This window comes from Bactrocera tryoni, chromosome 2 (assembly GCF_016617805.1).
Source record: "Bactrocera tryoni isolate S06 chromosome 2, CSIRO_BtryS06_freeze2, whole genome shotgun sequence".
Taxonomy (NCBI): domain Eukaryota; kingdom Metazoa; phylum Arthropoda; class Insecta; order Diptera; family Tephritidae; genus Bactrocera; species Bactrocera tryoni.
The window spans coordinates 3,261,787-3,276,288 of NC_052500.1; the positions used below are offsets into that span (position 1 = coordinate 3,261,787).

Consider the following 14,502-nt stretch of genomic DNA (forward strand, 5'->3'; position numbering starts at 1 on the left):
TAATTCAAAATAATTTTATAGAATTTAAATAATTTTATATTTAATGAAAAAAATAACTAAAATATTTATTTAAACCCAAATTTTTAACTAAAAAGTAAACTAAAAATACTTCGAAATAAATGCTATGTCACACTTTGGATTTTTAAATTCACTAAATCTGAAATGTGAACATATTTTGAATATTTCACTACGAATTTATTAACTATAATTTATATTTATATATACATACATACATAAGTATACGTTATATACATACAGAAGAAAAAAATAAGCTTTATAAAGGAGAAACAATTTATACACAAGAGAAATATACGCAAAACATAACGTAACATAAATAGAATATGATTATTCAGCGCTTAGCGTGGAATTCGGCTTAATATAAGAATCATTCACTGCTGCTGATAAGAGAACCCTTTTCTCCAATTTGTGTTGCACACAAAAAACCGCTTTACGGATGACTTAACTTCTGAAAAATGCAAGAAAAAGTTAAACAAATATTTTTAAATTAAAATTTAAAAAAATTCCACGCAATTTCTCACCGCCCCCTACTGCTGCGCGTCGAGACTGCGGAACGCCGCGTTGTGCCGGGCGATTTATCTGGACCCTTGTAATATTTAGACATCGTTTTGCTGACGCGTGATGGCCGCGTGCTGACACTAAAAATATAACAGTTTTTTAATTAACTTAGACGGCCAAAAGTTATTCTTCTTCTTCAACTTACACTGTGCTGGTGGTGCTTTCGTTGTCATTCTTGACGCTCGCCGTGTCGTCGCTTTCCTTTTCGAAGTCACGCTCACTGGGCGCTTTGCGTCCATTCGCCGGCGGTGGTCGGCTGCGTTGACGTGGTGCCGGCGTACGGCTTCGCGGTTCAACTTCTTGCCTGTCGCCGGGGTTCTTTTCAGTTTTGGGTTTCAACGGCTTATCGTCCTCGTCATCATCCTCATCTTCCTCTAACTCAATTTCCTCTTGCAATTTTCTACCACGTCTACGCGTTGGTGAAGTACTCTTTGCATCCTTAACGTCAGCTTTGTGTAGGCGCTGTAACGATGCTAAGGATGTGGCAGTTAAGTAGACGTCGGTTTCTTCCTGTTCCACATTTGAGGAGCTATAAAAGCAAATAAAATGAGAATATCTATATTTTTTAACCACAATTTTACTTACAGTAAATCCTTGTCCTTGTTTTTGGCGACACTTTTGCCCTCAGCTGCATCATGATTTTCTTCGTCGTCGATGAGATCCACTATTTCATCCGCCACAAGTGTAACTGTCGACTTGCGATTGCGTGTGGGCGGCAATAGTTTTCGTCTGATACCAGGGATTCTGCTTGGCGCCGCCGCGGTCAAACGTTTGTCTGCCTCTTCGATTTTCTTATCTTCCTTGGCTTTGCTCTGCAATACCAATGTGATTTTATTGATTTCCTCCTCCACATCTAGGGGACCGCCGAGTGTATTAGACGCTGGTTTGGCGCGTGGTTGAACCACTACTTCCTTCACAACATTCACCGTCTCTTCCGAATTATCCTCAACTTTTTTGGTGCGTTGCTGTTGTTGCTCCTGTGCTTTCTGCAATGACTTTTTCAAGGCGCTGCGTATTTGTTGTACTGAACCACGTGGCGCTGGTGTGGTTGCAGACACTACAGCGACATCTTTATTCTCCGCTGCGACCTTCTGCAGTCCAATCGCTTCCAGTAACTGTTGACCAAGCGCTGATTTGCTCGAAGTTTGTCTTTTAACTGCATTACTGTTACGCGTAGTCGTCTTGCCGGCTGCGGCAGCATTCGTTGTGACAGCCTTGGTCGTGCTGGTTGTATTGCTTCCCGCCAGCGAAGACACACTGGTAGCCGCAGCTGCGGTAGGTGTCAGCATAGTCTCCGTTGCTTTAGTTACAATTGCGGTTGGTGCGGCTTCGCTCACATTCGTTGTGTTTGATGGTACTTGTGTGCCAATTGAGATGATGTTGGAAGGGAATTGGGTGGCAATTGTGTTGAGGCTGTCGAGGGATTGCGTCTTGGAGGGTTTCTTTGGCGGCGGCGCTGCTGTCGGTTGTAATACATTGGAGGAGCCCGCCGCCAATTTTGTCGTTGTGGCAGTGTAGGCTACGGTCTCAGTTAGTGTTGAGGTTACAGGTGTTACTTCCTTAGTGTTTATGGCAAGATTCAAACGCGCTGGTGAAGCCTGTATAACGGTTTTGCGACGTTTTATAATTGGACGTGTTATCATGGGTTTGGATACCTGTTGTGGAACTGGAAAGGTGACGGACTCGGTTTGTGATAGACTTGAGGAGCTACCCGCGTTTCCATCGCCATTATTTTGCAAGTTTGATGTTGTGCTTTCAGTGCAATCATCCGGTTCCATCAATATAATGTCATCTGTATCGAAAACAAAGTCACTTCCGCTGGCGGGCACTGTAATAATCGAGTTGCTACGCTGGCGTCTGGGCTGTGATTGTGACTGGGGCTGTTGCATGCGGCTAAGAGCGGCACGTTGCCGTTGTAGCAGTGCCAGCAAGGCATCATTCGAGCTGGTGGCGCTGAGACCGCTTAGCATGTTCAAATGTGTAAATAATGCCGCTGGATCGAGATCGACGTGTATGTCGGGTGTCGACTTGGAATTCAAATACTGCGAATTGAGTGTAGAATTCAGAGCAGCGTATTCATCGCTGTTAAATATCGACGCGCTGCGTCCACGTGCCGACACTTTTCGCACCTTTTTGGGCGGAGCTAATTTCATATTATCATTCTCGCCATCTCGCTTCAATGATTGATTCGAAGCACTTGCCTTCGGTGTGACGTCGGATACTTCTGTTTCTTCTTCTGGGCTTGCTGGCACCAATTGCACAGAAGTCTCTGCCGGCAATTTGTACGGCAACGCTGTTGTTATGCCTGCCACTTGCAACTCGGTTTCTTTGGTGACAGCTGCAGCTGCCGCAGCTGCGGCTGCTACCTGTTGCTGCTGCAACATTTGTGCCGCCTGCAAGACAGGACCCAAATAGGGACCCATTATTTGTGTAAGATCGGCGTCTTGCAGCAGATTCGGATCAGCCATTATGGTGGCAAAACGTGAGTTACGCAAACGTTCCAATTGCGCCTCCATTGTGTTTTTATTTACCGGCCATTTTAGTGCTTTCAATATGAGTTTGAGGAGATCGCCATCTTTGATTACTTTACCGAGCAAGATGTCATCAGGAATACTAGGTCTGGCCGACTGTGACAAATCGGTCGGTTCCGATTGCATTTGTGGCTCGGATGTTGGCTCGATATGTGGAGTGGACTGGGGCGCAACTTGCACTTGATGTTTTTGTTGTTTTGTAGCGGCAATTATCATCTTCTCTGGAAGCGGCTCTGCCGGTACATCATCTTCAACCAACAAAGTTGGCGGCTCGACAGTTTTCGCTTGTGCTTGGCTACCCTGTGTATTTTGACCGAGCTTTTGTGAGACCTTCAGCAGGGAAACTTGTCCAGCATTAACTGCTTTGATATTGTTTAGTGCATTTTTGAGATTTTTACGCTTCTGCTGCAAAATATTGGCTTTCTGTGTAGGCTGCTCGGCTGTAGTTTTGCTTGTGGGCAGGGTTTCAGGTGCACAACCGATTACGTAACCACCGCTTGTGACTGTCGTTACCTGTTGTTGCCGATTGGGGAAGAAATTTATGACACCCGACGTGGTTGGCTTCTTGGTGGGAGCAGCAATTTCTGTCTGCTTCGGTGTGCTGGCAAAACCGCGTTGTGCAATAGACTTCGGTGTGAAACGCGTGTCCAGCGAGTTCTGACGACGCGATGCCGTTATCATCTTGTGCTGGGTTTCACGTGTCAGCGGATCGTTGACAGACACATTTAGGACGACCTCGTCTTTGTGGGAACATGTCGACGATGCGGGCAGTGATGCTGGTGGTGTGGATTCAGCGCTCTGCACAACCAGTTTCTCGCGCTCCTTCGGTTTCGGCCTCTCCGGTACTTGAGCGACAGATGCACATTCTTTTGGAGACTTGGATGCGGGAGCTTTACTGGTGGGGTTGTTGCTTTCACTGCTCTCAGCTTGCAAACACGACTAAAAGTATAAAATGCCGTTAATTAGTGGGTGTGTGTTGGATTTTGGGTTAACTTGTGTTGGCAACACACCTTTGTATTGAAGATGAAATCACGGAAAACCTTTTGTGTGTGCTTGGCGATTTTGGACAGTGATGCTGTGGCTTCTACTTGGCGGAAACATGCCTTGCATAACACCTTCGGCAGTATATCCTCTTCTGAAATCTGTAAATTGAAATGCAGATGATTAGTTTTTCGATTTTTTAAAGATTGTTCGTGAATGTACATATGTATAATACAAGGTTAGGTAAAATTACCCCACATCCCGTTTCTCCACAAGTTTAGACAATGTCATTGTGGCATAAAGAACTTCATCTACATTTAGCTCCAACTCTTCCAGAGGAAATCTTCAGAGATCACAAAATTTGTACATACATGTAGAAATGATCCACGTGACGAACTAAGTCCATTTACCAATGTCCATCTGTCTATATAGACACGAACTAGTCCCTCAGTTTTTAGATATCTGAAATCCCTCTCTCCCCAAGAAGCTGCTCATTCGTCTAACCGCCGATATCGGAGTGCTGCCTTACAAACTGACCGATCAAAATCTAGTTCTTGTCTGGAAAACTTTTTTTTTATTTACGAAGGGTATTATGGCTTCGGTATAACCTAATCGAAAATTTTTTCTTCTTTTTATTTTATATTCTGCTGCGTTTTTCTTATGTAAGAAATCTGTGTGTACATACATATGTATATAGCTCTCTTATAAGTACATATGTAAATATGTATTAGTGAGCTCACTCCTCACGCTCTCACATAGCAGCCGGTCGTAAATTTATAATATTACAGACTCAATAAGAACGCGTGAATTTTGTAAAAACGTTTTGACATTGACATTGCAAAAGCGCAATTTTGTTAGCGAATGCCAATTGCAGCGCCTCTAGCTGCTTAGAAGCTTATAAGGAGAGAAAAGCAAAAAATATTCTGTGCAACATTTGAACGCTGCTAACCTGTTTTCATTGAGACTGTATTGATCAAAAATATACAGGCAACTTATATGAGGAGAAACACATATAGAATCATATGTATATATGTATGTATATGCATATAATATCAGGTAATCGTATATAATTTTAAGTAACACATACATAAGCATAAAAGGGGAACCTGACAGGACTAGTCCATTTCAGAAGATTGCAAGCACATTTTATATCAGTAATTTACGTCTAAAATCAGAAATACCAACCAAGATGCCACATATACTACATATATGATGACATAACGAAGCCTCAAGGATGTACTATATATATATATATACCGGAAATTAGTTTATGTACATATATAACCATATGTATATATATACCCTTCAGAAAACCCTTAAGTGGGGAGAACCATCCTTCGTTCGTAATTCAAATTTCATTCATCATGATTGGTCTCTGGCTGAATAAAATTCAGAGTTAGTCTATTAAATTTGACTTCTCATATCTCTTTTACGGTTCTTGAACTGCTATCTCGGTTTTTGGATTTACCGTCTAATGGTTCTAATGAATTTTAATTTGTAAGAGTATTTAAGTAATAAGTAGAGTTTTATAGACGTATTTTACTAGAGCGAAACTCTTCATTATGATCATAGTTTTTCTTAAAATCTTTAAAACAAATGTCAAGCCAATTAAAAAAAATTCAAGTATAAAGATTTTCATATTTCGATAGGTTATACTGGGTTTGTCCGGAAAGTAAGAGGATTGAGTTGATTTAAAAAATCTTATTGAACCAATCGTTACAATTCTTTAAAAACTTTCAAAATAGGCTCCTTCTGCGTCGATGCCAGCGTGATTTCCAAGCGTTTAAGGCGTCACGGAAGGCATTCTCCGGAATAACCTTGAGAGCTGACGTGCATGCTGCTTGGAAACCCTTTGTCGTCTCAAAATGCTCGGAAGATTGCCTCTTAGTCTTGATATCATACTCAAAGATTCACGAATCGTCACCTGTGATTACGCTATTCAAAAATCCGGCGTCACTGTCAGACATGTTCAAATTTTCTGGCACAATTCCACTCGCCGTAATTTCTGGTTGTCAGTAAGCACTTTTGGAACCATTTTCGCACCCATCTTGCGCATGTTCAAGTGCTCCGTCACAATGTCCTGAACCACAGATTTTGAAAAATTTAACATCTGGGCGGTTTGAGTTCAAACTTTGCGCACACAAGTCATATTGTCGGTATTTGTCGAAGTCGCAGGTCTCCTACCACGATATTCATCAGCGACCTCTTCCAGGCCCTAGAAAAAGGCCTGGTGCCACCGAAACACACCACTTTTTGCTAAAGCAACATCTGGGTAAGCCTGCATTTTCGGCCACTCACAGAAACACGTTGGGCTAAAATGTTTGTCCGGACTCTCCAGGTGATCGAAGACAATTGACCAGTGGCTCGTTCGTTAGCTAGGAACGCTCTCTAACGAATCCAGTCGGTGCGCACACGCTCCGAAGTACTTTTCAGACAAACTCTGCACCTTTAACTTTAACTCAAATTTTAAATCGATACCTCAAAATATTTTTGAGTTACAGCCTTCTAAAGTGTAGCCGCTCAGTTCAATCAGATCCATCAGTTTATCTTTAAATACATTTTTTGAATCATCATTTTTAAAATTTTGTTTGAGTGATTACACGGGCAACAATGAATGCAATGAGCCAGAAACACCAATGTAAGCTACCACGAAAGAGATCCTTCATTAGTTTCGTTAGGTTACACTGTCTGCCTTTCACACGCCATACATACATATATATGTAGACCTACTGGTCCTTAGTAATGACAGATGAAGCTTTCTTATCTATGCGTGCTGAAGCTGACGTCATGCAGGACGTCAACGCTTTTTGCAAGTTAAGTAGAGAATTTATATCTAATTTTTATACTTCCACTAGACACTTGAAATGTGAACCTCCTAGATATCTAAGCCGATTTCTAGATAAGGCCGGACATCAGCAGAAGAGGTGTTCCAGCGTATCTCTCATGATCACTTCTTTGCATTTTCTACACGTCTTATAGTTAATGTTGACCAAGCGGCTCACATTTGATGCCAGTAAGTTGTGACCTATGACTAGGACAACAACCATTTTGCAGTCTTTTCGAGATCGTGTGAGTAGAAAGCGGCTTCCTTGCACATGATTTTGGCGTTCCTGCATGCCCTTAAGGCATTCTCTGACGAAATGTGATGTGAAATTATTGCTTTTATTGCCCCTTGGCTATCCATTATACTCTTTACGTGATTTCTTCTTGATGCTTATCTCAGCAGCTTTCCTGACCCCAATGACTTCTGCCTGAAAGATACTGCAGTAACCGGCAGCTTGAAAGGACCCCTGTGATCCAGCGCTAGTTAATTTTGGAAATTGGAATAATCACCTCTATAAATCCAAAGAAAACTTTCATATTGTACAAATGTATTTTAATATTCCTACAACTCAACTTGGCTTATGATCGTTTCCACACACGGGCAACACGAGCAACATCGCGCATTTGCGCGTGTGTATGTATGCCAAGGCATGCACTAACACAGACACAGTTTTACCTTTTGAAAGCTTTGCAGTAAATTTAATACAAATTCTATGTTCTATGGCCTCAGAGCGAGTCTACACAACGTTAGCCAGCGTCAAGCATTGAATTTTTCCAACAATAACAAAACACATGCGTATTCAAATACATACATACAAATATATGGTAAATAAAACTAGCGTATGCGTGTGTGTGTGCGTACTTTTATTGCCTTTTCCACTGAATTCACGCTTTCTGCTTCTATGTTTGGTTGTTACATGTGCAAATGTATGTTTGTGTGAGTGACTAATTTTGTTTTGATGTATGCGTGCTGAAGTCTGTTTACGAAAGCTAGAACAATTCTAGTGGCTAAAAGCGAACTGTAAATATTTTTTTATAAAAAACGAAGTGTTGCGAAGTTCTGACTCTGAGATTTGAAGTGCTGTACTTTTTTGTAGCTTGTTTTGCTTTTCCCCTCTGCTTTCATTTTAAGCTTGAAACCCACACAGTGCACCAACACACACGCACACACGTAAAATTTTGCGACTCGTGCCAGTATCACGAATCGATTTTTATTTGCTTTTTAATTTTTCGTTACAAGTTTTAGGTGCGTGTGTGTAGGTGCAGTCAAACGAGATTTACGCACACTAGTGTAGGCGCATAGCCTCTGCTTGCGGCTGTGTTTGTGTGTGTGTGTGTACATAAATGAGAATCTAAGATTGTGTATAACGCACAAGTTATTTCAGCTGATTGTGATGTTTTTGTTATTGTTGTCGATTTTATTTTTATCAGCATTTTCTTGGGTAATGCTTTTCGCGTCGCTTTTCTGTTTTCTGTGTTAGTCACATGTGTCTACTTGCTTTAAAATTCTCTTTTTGTTATCTGCTCGCTCGTTCAATTTATTTCTCATCATAAAATTCACTAACACAAGCGCAAAAAATTCTGGCATTAATTGTCACGCTTTCAGTGAAGACAACACTTTGATAGTATTCTTTGTGTCCTTAGTAAATCATGGCCAATTTGATTTTATTTGAATGGGAATAGCACCAATAGCAGATAGGAGAACCTCAAGCGCTGACCCTGATACATTTTGTAAGCGATTTTCTTTATCTTAGTAATATAACGGGTTTTGCAATAAGAACGAATATTTAAATAAAACAGAAACGGTTTGGGATATCAATGAAATTCTTGTGAAAGTATATTCGATGCCATTATGTTTGCAGAAGTTCAGACACCGGTACTGCAGCAATTTCTCGTTTGAATTTCGAACGAAGTTCATCAACCGTCGCTGTTTTGCTGACACAGACCATAGACTTGACGTAGCCCCACAGGAAATAGTCTAGCGGTGTCAAATCGCACCATCGAGGCAGCCAATTGACTGGGCCATTTCGTGAGGTAACACGTTCACCAAACTTGGTTTTCAGTAATCGACTGTGACATTCGATGTGTGGCTTGTGGCGCCGTCCTGTTGGAACCACATACTGTGCAAGTCCACATCACCCAATTCGGGCCAAAAATACTCGGTTATCATTGAGCGGTAGCAATTCCCACGGAAGATACGGCCCAATAAACCGCACCAAAAGTAATTTTTCGGGATGCAATGGTGACTCAAGGTATACATTTGATTTGCTGTCTGACCAATCAAGTATATTTTGTTTATTGACGAAGCCATTCAGCCAGAAATGAGCCTCATCGCTGAAGATGATTTTCCAATGAAAATCCAGATAATTTTCAAGTTGTTGCTCAGCCCAATTCACGAACATAGGATGATTCTGGTGGCAACCGGCTTCGGTTCTTGCGTCAATTTGATCCTGTAAAGAAGTAGGTCAAGATCTTTTCGCAAAATTCACCACAATGACGTCACGGAGATGCCCAACGCTTGCGAACGACATGTGAGACACTGATTTGGGTCTTCCTCAATTAATGTGCTAGCGGCAGTAATATTCCCAACACTACGGGCACTTCTTTGTCTCACTGGCACGGGAACATTTTGTACTACGCCTGTGGATTCAAATTTCTCCACTAGACGTGCAATTTTTGATCTCGGACGATTAAGACGACCATAAATTGGATCTAATGCTTTTAAAGCTTATATTGTAAGTATGTACATACATATGTATGTATGAGTATAAGCCCATTAAAGTGATACATCAGTCAGGGGAACAAACCTTGAATGTCTCTATCTAACATGACACATTAAAAATACCTTCTTCCAATAAAAATTTCAACACTAAAAACTCCATCTAGAATCTAAAATATTTCTCTTTAATTTGCTCAAAATCAAATCTGGGGTTTTATATACTATAATAAAGATACTATGTATATACATATATTTAAAATATTACAAAAATAATAATAATTTATGATCTTAATATCAGCTAAAATGGATTAATTTTTTGTTGTTGGTGTTCAATAATTTTTCTATTGTGCACAATAATTGGTCCATTATCCTGACCTCACAGCGCCCAATACTATCATAACTGTGATCATTCTAATTGGAAGGAAAAATCAAACAAGCTGCACGCATTCTCAAAATTCCACTACACACAACTCCCAACACAAAAAAAGCAACAGGAGAGCAGTCACCAATGCACACAGACATCGCTCTCTCTCTCTGCGCACACATGCATACAAATGTATGAGAAATCCAACACAGCAACACAATTGCATTATTTACATTTTTTCCACACTTTCCGCGATCCATGTTTACATAACACAATTTATAATGAAATAGTCGCATATTTATTAATTTTAGTATTTATTTATGTATGAATGTGTTTGCAAGTAGATATGAATGTATGTATGCATGTATATAAAAATGCTAAGCTTACCGTCAAATACAGGTATCGCTCGATTTTATCCTTCAGTGCTGGCGTCTTCAGTATATAAACACATTCGGCCACGGAGTTTTTGCCTTTCGTGTTGGCGGCGCAGACACGGCACAAATATTCAAATGTTGACTGGGGGTTCTCCATTTCCTTGCTGTTGTTTTACTGATTTTTGTTTTGTATATGTGTTAGATCGTTTATTTTGGAATTTTAAGCAGACACTTTTTAGTTCACTAAAATTTTAGTTGCACTTTTTATTGTTGCTATTTTTAACTGATAATTTTCTGCGTCCTGTAGCCTTCAAGCTATTATGCAATCAATTGCAATTAAACTTACACATTTTTCTACATATAAAATATAAAAATATTAATTTTTTTAGAATTATTAGAGTTTTGAATTTTTCAGTAAACCAAAAAATAAATGAAAAAAATTCATGCCTTTGACAGACTTTACTGAAGTTTTCTTTTTGTTATTATTTTTGCCAGTGTAAACGTTGTTGTTTGGGGGATGGTGGGTTACATTTTTTTTATAAACGAACACACAGTTTTATTATTTCTTGGTCCCTGTTATTTATAATAAAAACAAGCGACTTTCTTCAGTTCTTTTGGCCTTTTCCTGAGCTTTTGAGTCGAAAATTTGCTCTATGGTCATACATATTTATATCAGTTCTTAATGTGCTTGGCGAATTCTGCGCTTAATTAATAAAAGAAAAATAACTTTATTCATTGCACTGAATTCTCTACTCTTCAAATTAAAAACATTGGCATGTTTGGAGCCACTGTGTCACCACTAAATTTCAAATTCCGCACGTTTTTCTTTTCTTTTTCTAATCAGCGGCCAATTACAGAACACACACACAGACACTCTAGTCAGCGCATACACCGACGATAAACCAACACTTCTCGGCTAACAAAACAAAAACAACAACGCGAAACTTGCAAAAGAAATATAAAAAAAATAACAACAAAGCTGACGCTACCAACGAAAAGGCAGAGGCAACAGATATTGCAGCATAGCTTTTGTGAGGTTGTAGAAAAAAAGAATAATTTACAGCAGCAAAAAGAGACAACAAAAGCACAGCATAGCACGAGCGAAGCAGCAGCCGCGCTGTTGGCGACGTCAACTTCGTTTCGGTAGAAGGCGAACGCGCTTCTCGCTATGCGTTGTTTTGTTGTACTACATTTCGGTATGCGTGCGTGTTTGTTGTTGGCATTACACTTGATGTGCCGTTGCTTAAGGCATTGTTGTTGGTGTTATGCTCACAATTTTTTTACAATGTATTTTTGTTTTCTGATTTATGGCTATTTGATTGAAGTGAACGCGAGCTTTTTTTTTATTAGAATTAACGAAGGCGTCGAGCAGTGAGATTGTCCCGTTGGGTATGCGCTGTCTTACAGACGTCGGCGCCGTCGCGTACATCTCCCGTGCATGCATTCATGGAAACATTGCGGTGCGACGCGAGCGCTTTGAGCGCAAAGCACAGCTGAGTCTAGAAGAAACCCAATTGCAAATATGCGCTAAACGCTACGGAGCACACACACAGCGTCTTAGAGCACAGCAACAACAGTACACACTTGTTCTGGCAATATTTGGGAGCACAACACGTAGAAAGTCGGCGCGCTCGTAGTCATTATATTTTTTATCAAAACACGCGAGTGTAGAAAATAACAAAAAAAACGCATTTCGATTAACACACGCTGCGACCGTGTTGTTGTTGGTGGCGCACCAACCGACGTCAGCGACTTCGCTCGCGCCTATTAAAGCACACAGCAGCCGCCAGCGCCATCTAGCCGCAGCCATTGGCATTAAACGCACCATAAGCACAAACACACGAACACTTGCACATACATACACTTGTATGCGCTGCCGAACAATGCAGCGACCCAAGCAACGGCACCAGCACCAGTGCCAGCGCCAGTGGGCTTCTTGGTTTAGCGCCACTAGTGGTTTTATTGTTGTCGCTTTAAACTTTCACTTGGATTTTGGCGTGCGAGACAGTTCGATTCGTATTCCTGTGTTTTGGTTTATGTTGTGGCCGCTAATCTGCGTAACGGTATTAGTACGCTGACTGCGCACAATTCATATATTTACAAAAAATAGTATTTGCACTTCACTTGATTTTCCTGTAAAAGTTTTCCTCTGACTAAAACACACACTCGCGCGCGCGACCAAGTACAAACGAGAACTGAACTCGAAAGCGACGAGCGCAACACACACGCTCGTTTCGATTTCAGCATTTTGCACGCACACAGCGGCACTCACGATTTTTACATGCCCACACACACAATCACACGGTGTGCACACACATCGGCACAGACATTTGTATGTGCGAAGCAGTTGTGTATGCGAGCGAGGCGCGACTATTGTTACCACTACACTTGCAGTCGGGCAACTCGCCGCACGCACACTGGCGCATAATTCAGCAGGCTGACGCTGCACAGTGTGTCGAATTGTGTGAAGCACGAAATAATTTTGCTAATATGAGATCCTGCAAATTTTGAGGAGCATTAAATGGATTGGATTGGATTAGAGTTCGGGTGAATGGCAATATAAGAAGTTCGATATTATTTTGAACCTTCATATAAGAAAATATTATCGAGTGTAAAAATATACATAAATTGAAAAATCTTATTTGCTGTAATTTAATCAATATTTTTGAGTTTATATTTTACAGTTTAGAATTATGAAATAAATGTGACTTTCTTAGTATTTGGAACTGTTAGTTAGTTACATTGAAAAGATGGAAAGTCAGAAAAATAGTTTCAAAAGTGGAACATAATAAAGGCATAACCCCTTAACACCTTAGTTCGTAATCAACTGCAATTCTGAGGAAAAAAATTTTAACCAAATTATATGAAATTGGCTAGAGGGTATAGCATAACGTTTATAAATTTAAGGTTTATAAATTACAGAACTCAACAAATCTGAGGTAAAGTTTTGCGACTGATATGCTAGGAAGTCAGTGGGTTGTTTGAGGTGTCCTGATTAGAAATTTACAATATGACTGTAAGCTAATATTATAATTTTTATAAAATCAAAATCGAAAAAAAAATTTACTGAACTATCATTTCTTTTTATTTATTTTGTTTTTACTTTTATATTTGCTTCATTTCATTTTTCTTAAGTAAGGTAAGTATTTTTTAAGTAATTTTAAAAAATTTTAAATTTTCTGTAACTCTAATATTTCCATGGAGATTAATAGTCATCCCAAAAGAAATTGAATTTTGTGAAAAAAATTACAAACTTGGCTCTACTTTCATACAATAATGTCATATTAGTAGCCTTCAGGTATTTTTAAATCTTTTTACCAAAATAGTTGCTGAAAATTCGGCTCAAGACCGACGTGTTTTGATATTAACCTGTATATAACGGTTCGTAAGTCAAAAAGTCTTACTACTGTGATCAAATTGAAAGGTGAAATTTGTCTAATTCATTTACTTCAAAGTAATCCCCTCCCACTGCAATACACTTATGTCAACGAATTTTCAATAATCATAGCTCTTGGAAAAATTGTCCGTCGTGATGGCCATCAGAGCCTTCTTCGATACAGCTTTTATATCCTCAATTGAGTCAAAACGGTGTCCTCGGAGTGGTCATGTGAAGGTAAATTACGCGAATGCGGTGGTTGCGGCTCGATATTTCTTGAAAATGTGGCGAAATGATCACGAATATGCAATGCAGGCATAGTAAAAATCGAAGAATTCACTTTAGAGCCTCAAAAACAGACGCGTATCTCAAATTCATCCGATTAAAAAACACACGATGTATAAATTAAAAATTCACCTTTCAATTTGATCACATGATGTAAACTTTTGTAAGCTCGCCCTTATATATCTACAACAAAGAAAGAGTTAATCGCTTTAAAAAAACTTAAAAGAAAAGCTTACCTCATATTTATTAATTTTTTGTACAGTTTATTTCATTTCTATAGTATTTAAAGCCACCTTTATACATTCTTCAAAAAAATCTATATTATGTGACAAATTTTTGCCTTAAACCGTCATAAATAAATATAAAAATAGTAACCCACTAATATATAGTAAGTATCAAGTATTATTTTTTCACAAAATTTCCCTCAAAATTTTAGCCATAGAAACTGCAAATAAAACACTGTGTAGTAGTCG

The 14,502-nt window shown here is 39.6% G+C and overlaps 1 protein-coding gene across 4 annotated transcripts; it reads right to left on the reverse strand.

The window, feature by feature from the left end:
- Positions 1–243: 243 nt before the first annotated feature.
- On the reverse strand, positions 244–12,555 carry LOC120769663. Of its 4 annotated transcripts, none has more exons than XM_040096771.1 (7): positions 12,231–12,555; positions 10,382–10,722; positions 4,118–4,249; positions 1,162–4,046; positions 722–1,105; positions 540–656; positions 244–466 (listed from the first exon to the last, which is right to left on the reverse strand). In XM_040096771.1, the coding sequence occupies exons 2-7, from the start codon at positions 10,523–10,525 to the stop codon at positions 460–462; spliced, it is 3,669 nt and encodes a 1,222-aa protein (XP_039952705.1). In that variant the 5' UTR covers positions 10,526–10,722; positions 12,231–12,555; the 3' UTR covers positions 244–459. The 4 variants fall into 4 exon arrangements, with proteins under 4 accessions (XP_039952705.1, XP_039952706.1, XP_039952707.1 ...); XM_040096772.1 differs by having other exon boundaries at positions 12,227–12,555; XM_040096773.1 differs by having other exon boundaries at positions 12,493–12,546.
- Positions 12,556–14,502: the final 1,947 nt, after the last annotated feature.

Excerpts from the sequence above, each read along its gene's own strand:
- LOC120769663 (XM_040096771.1), bottom strand. The coding sequence starts at position 10,525 with ATGGAGAACCCCCAGTCAACATTTGAATATTTGTGCCGTGTCTGCGCC. Across the intron at positions 4,047-4,117 it reads ATTTCATCTTCAATACAAAG|TCGTGTTTGCAAGCTGAGAG; the intron begins GTGTGTTGCCAA and ends TTATACTTTTAG. Across the intron at positions 1,106-1,161 it reads AACAAGGACAAGGATTTACT|CTCCTCAAATGTGGAACAGG; the intron begins GTAAGTAAAATT and ends TTGCTTTTATAG.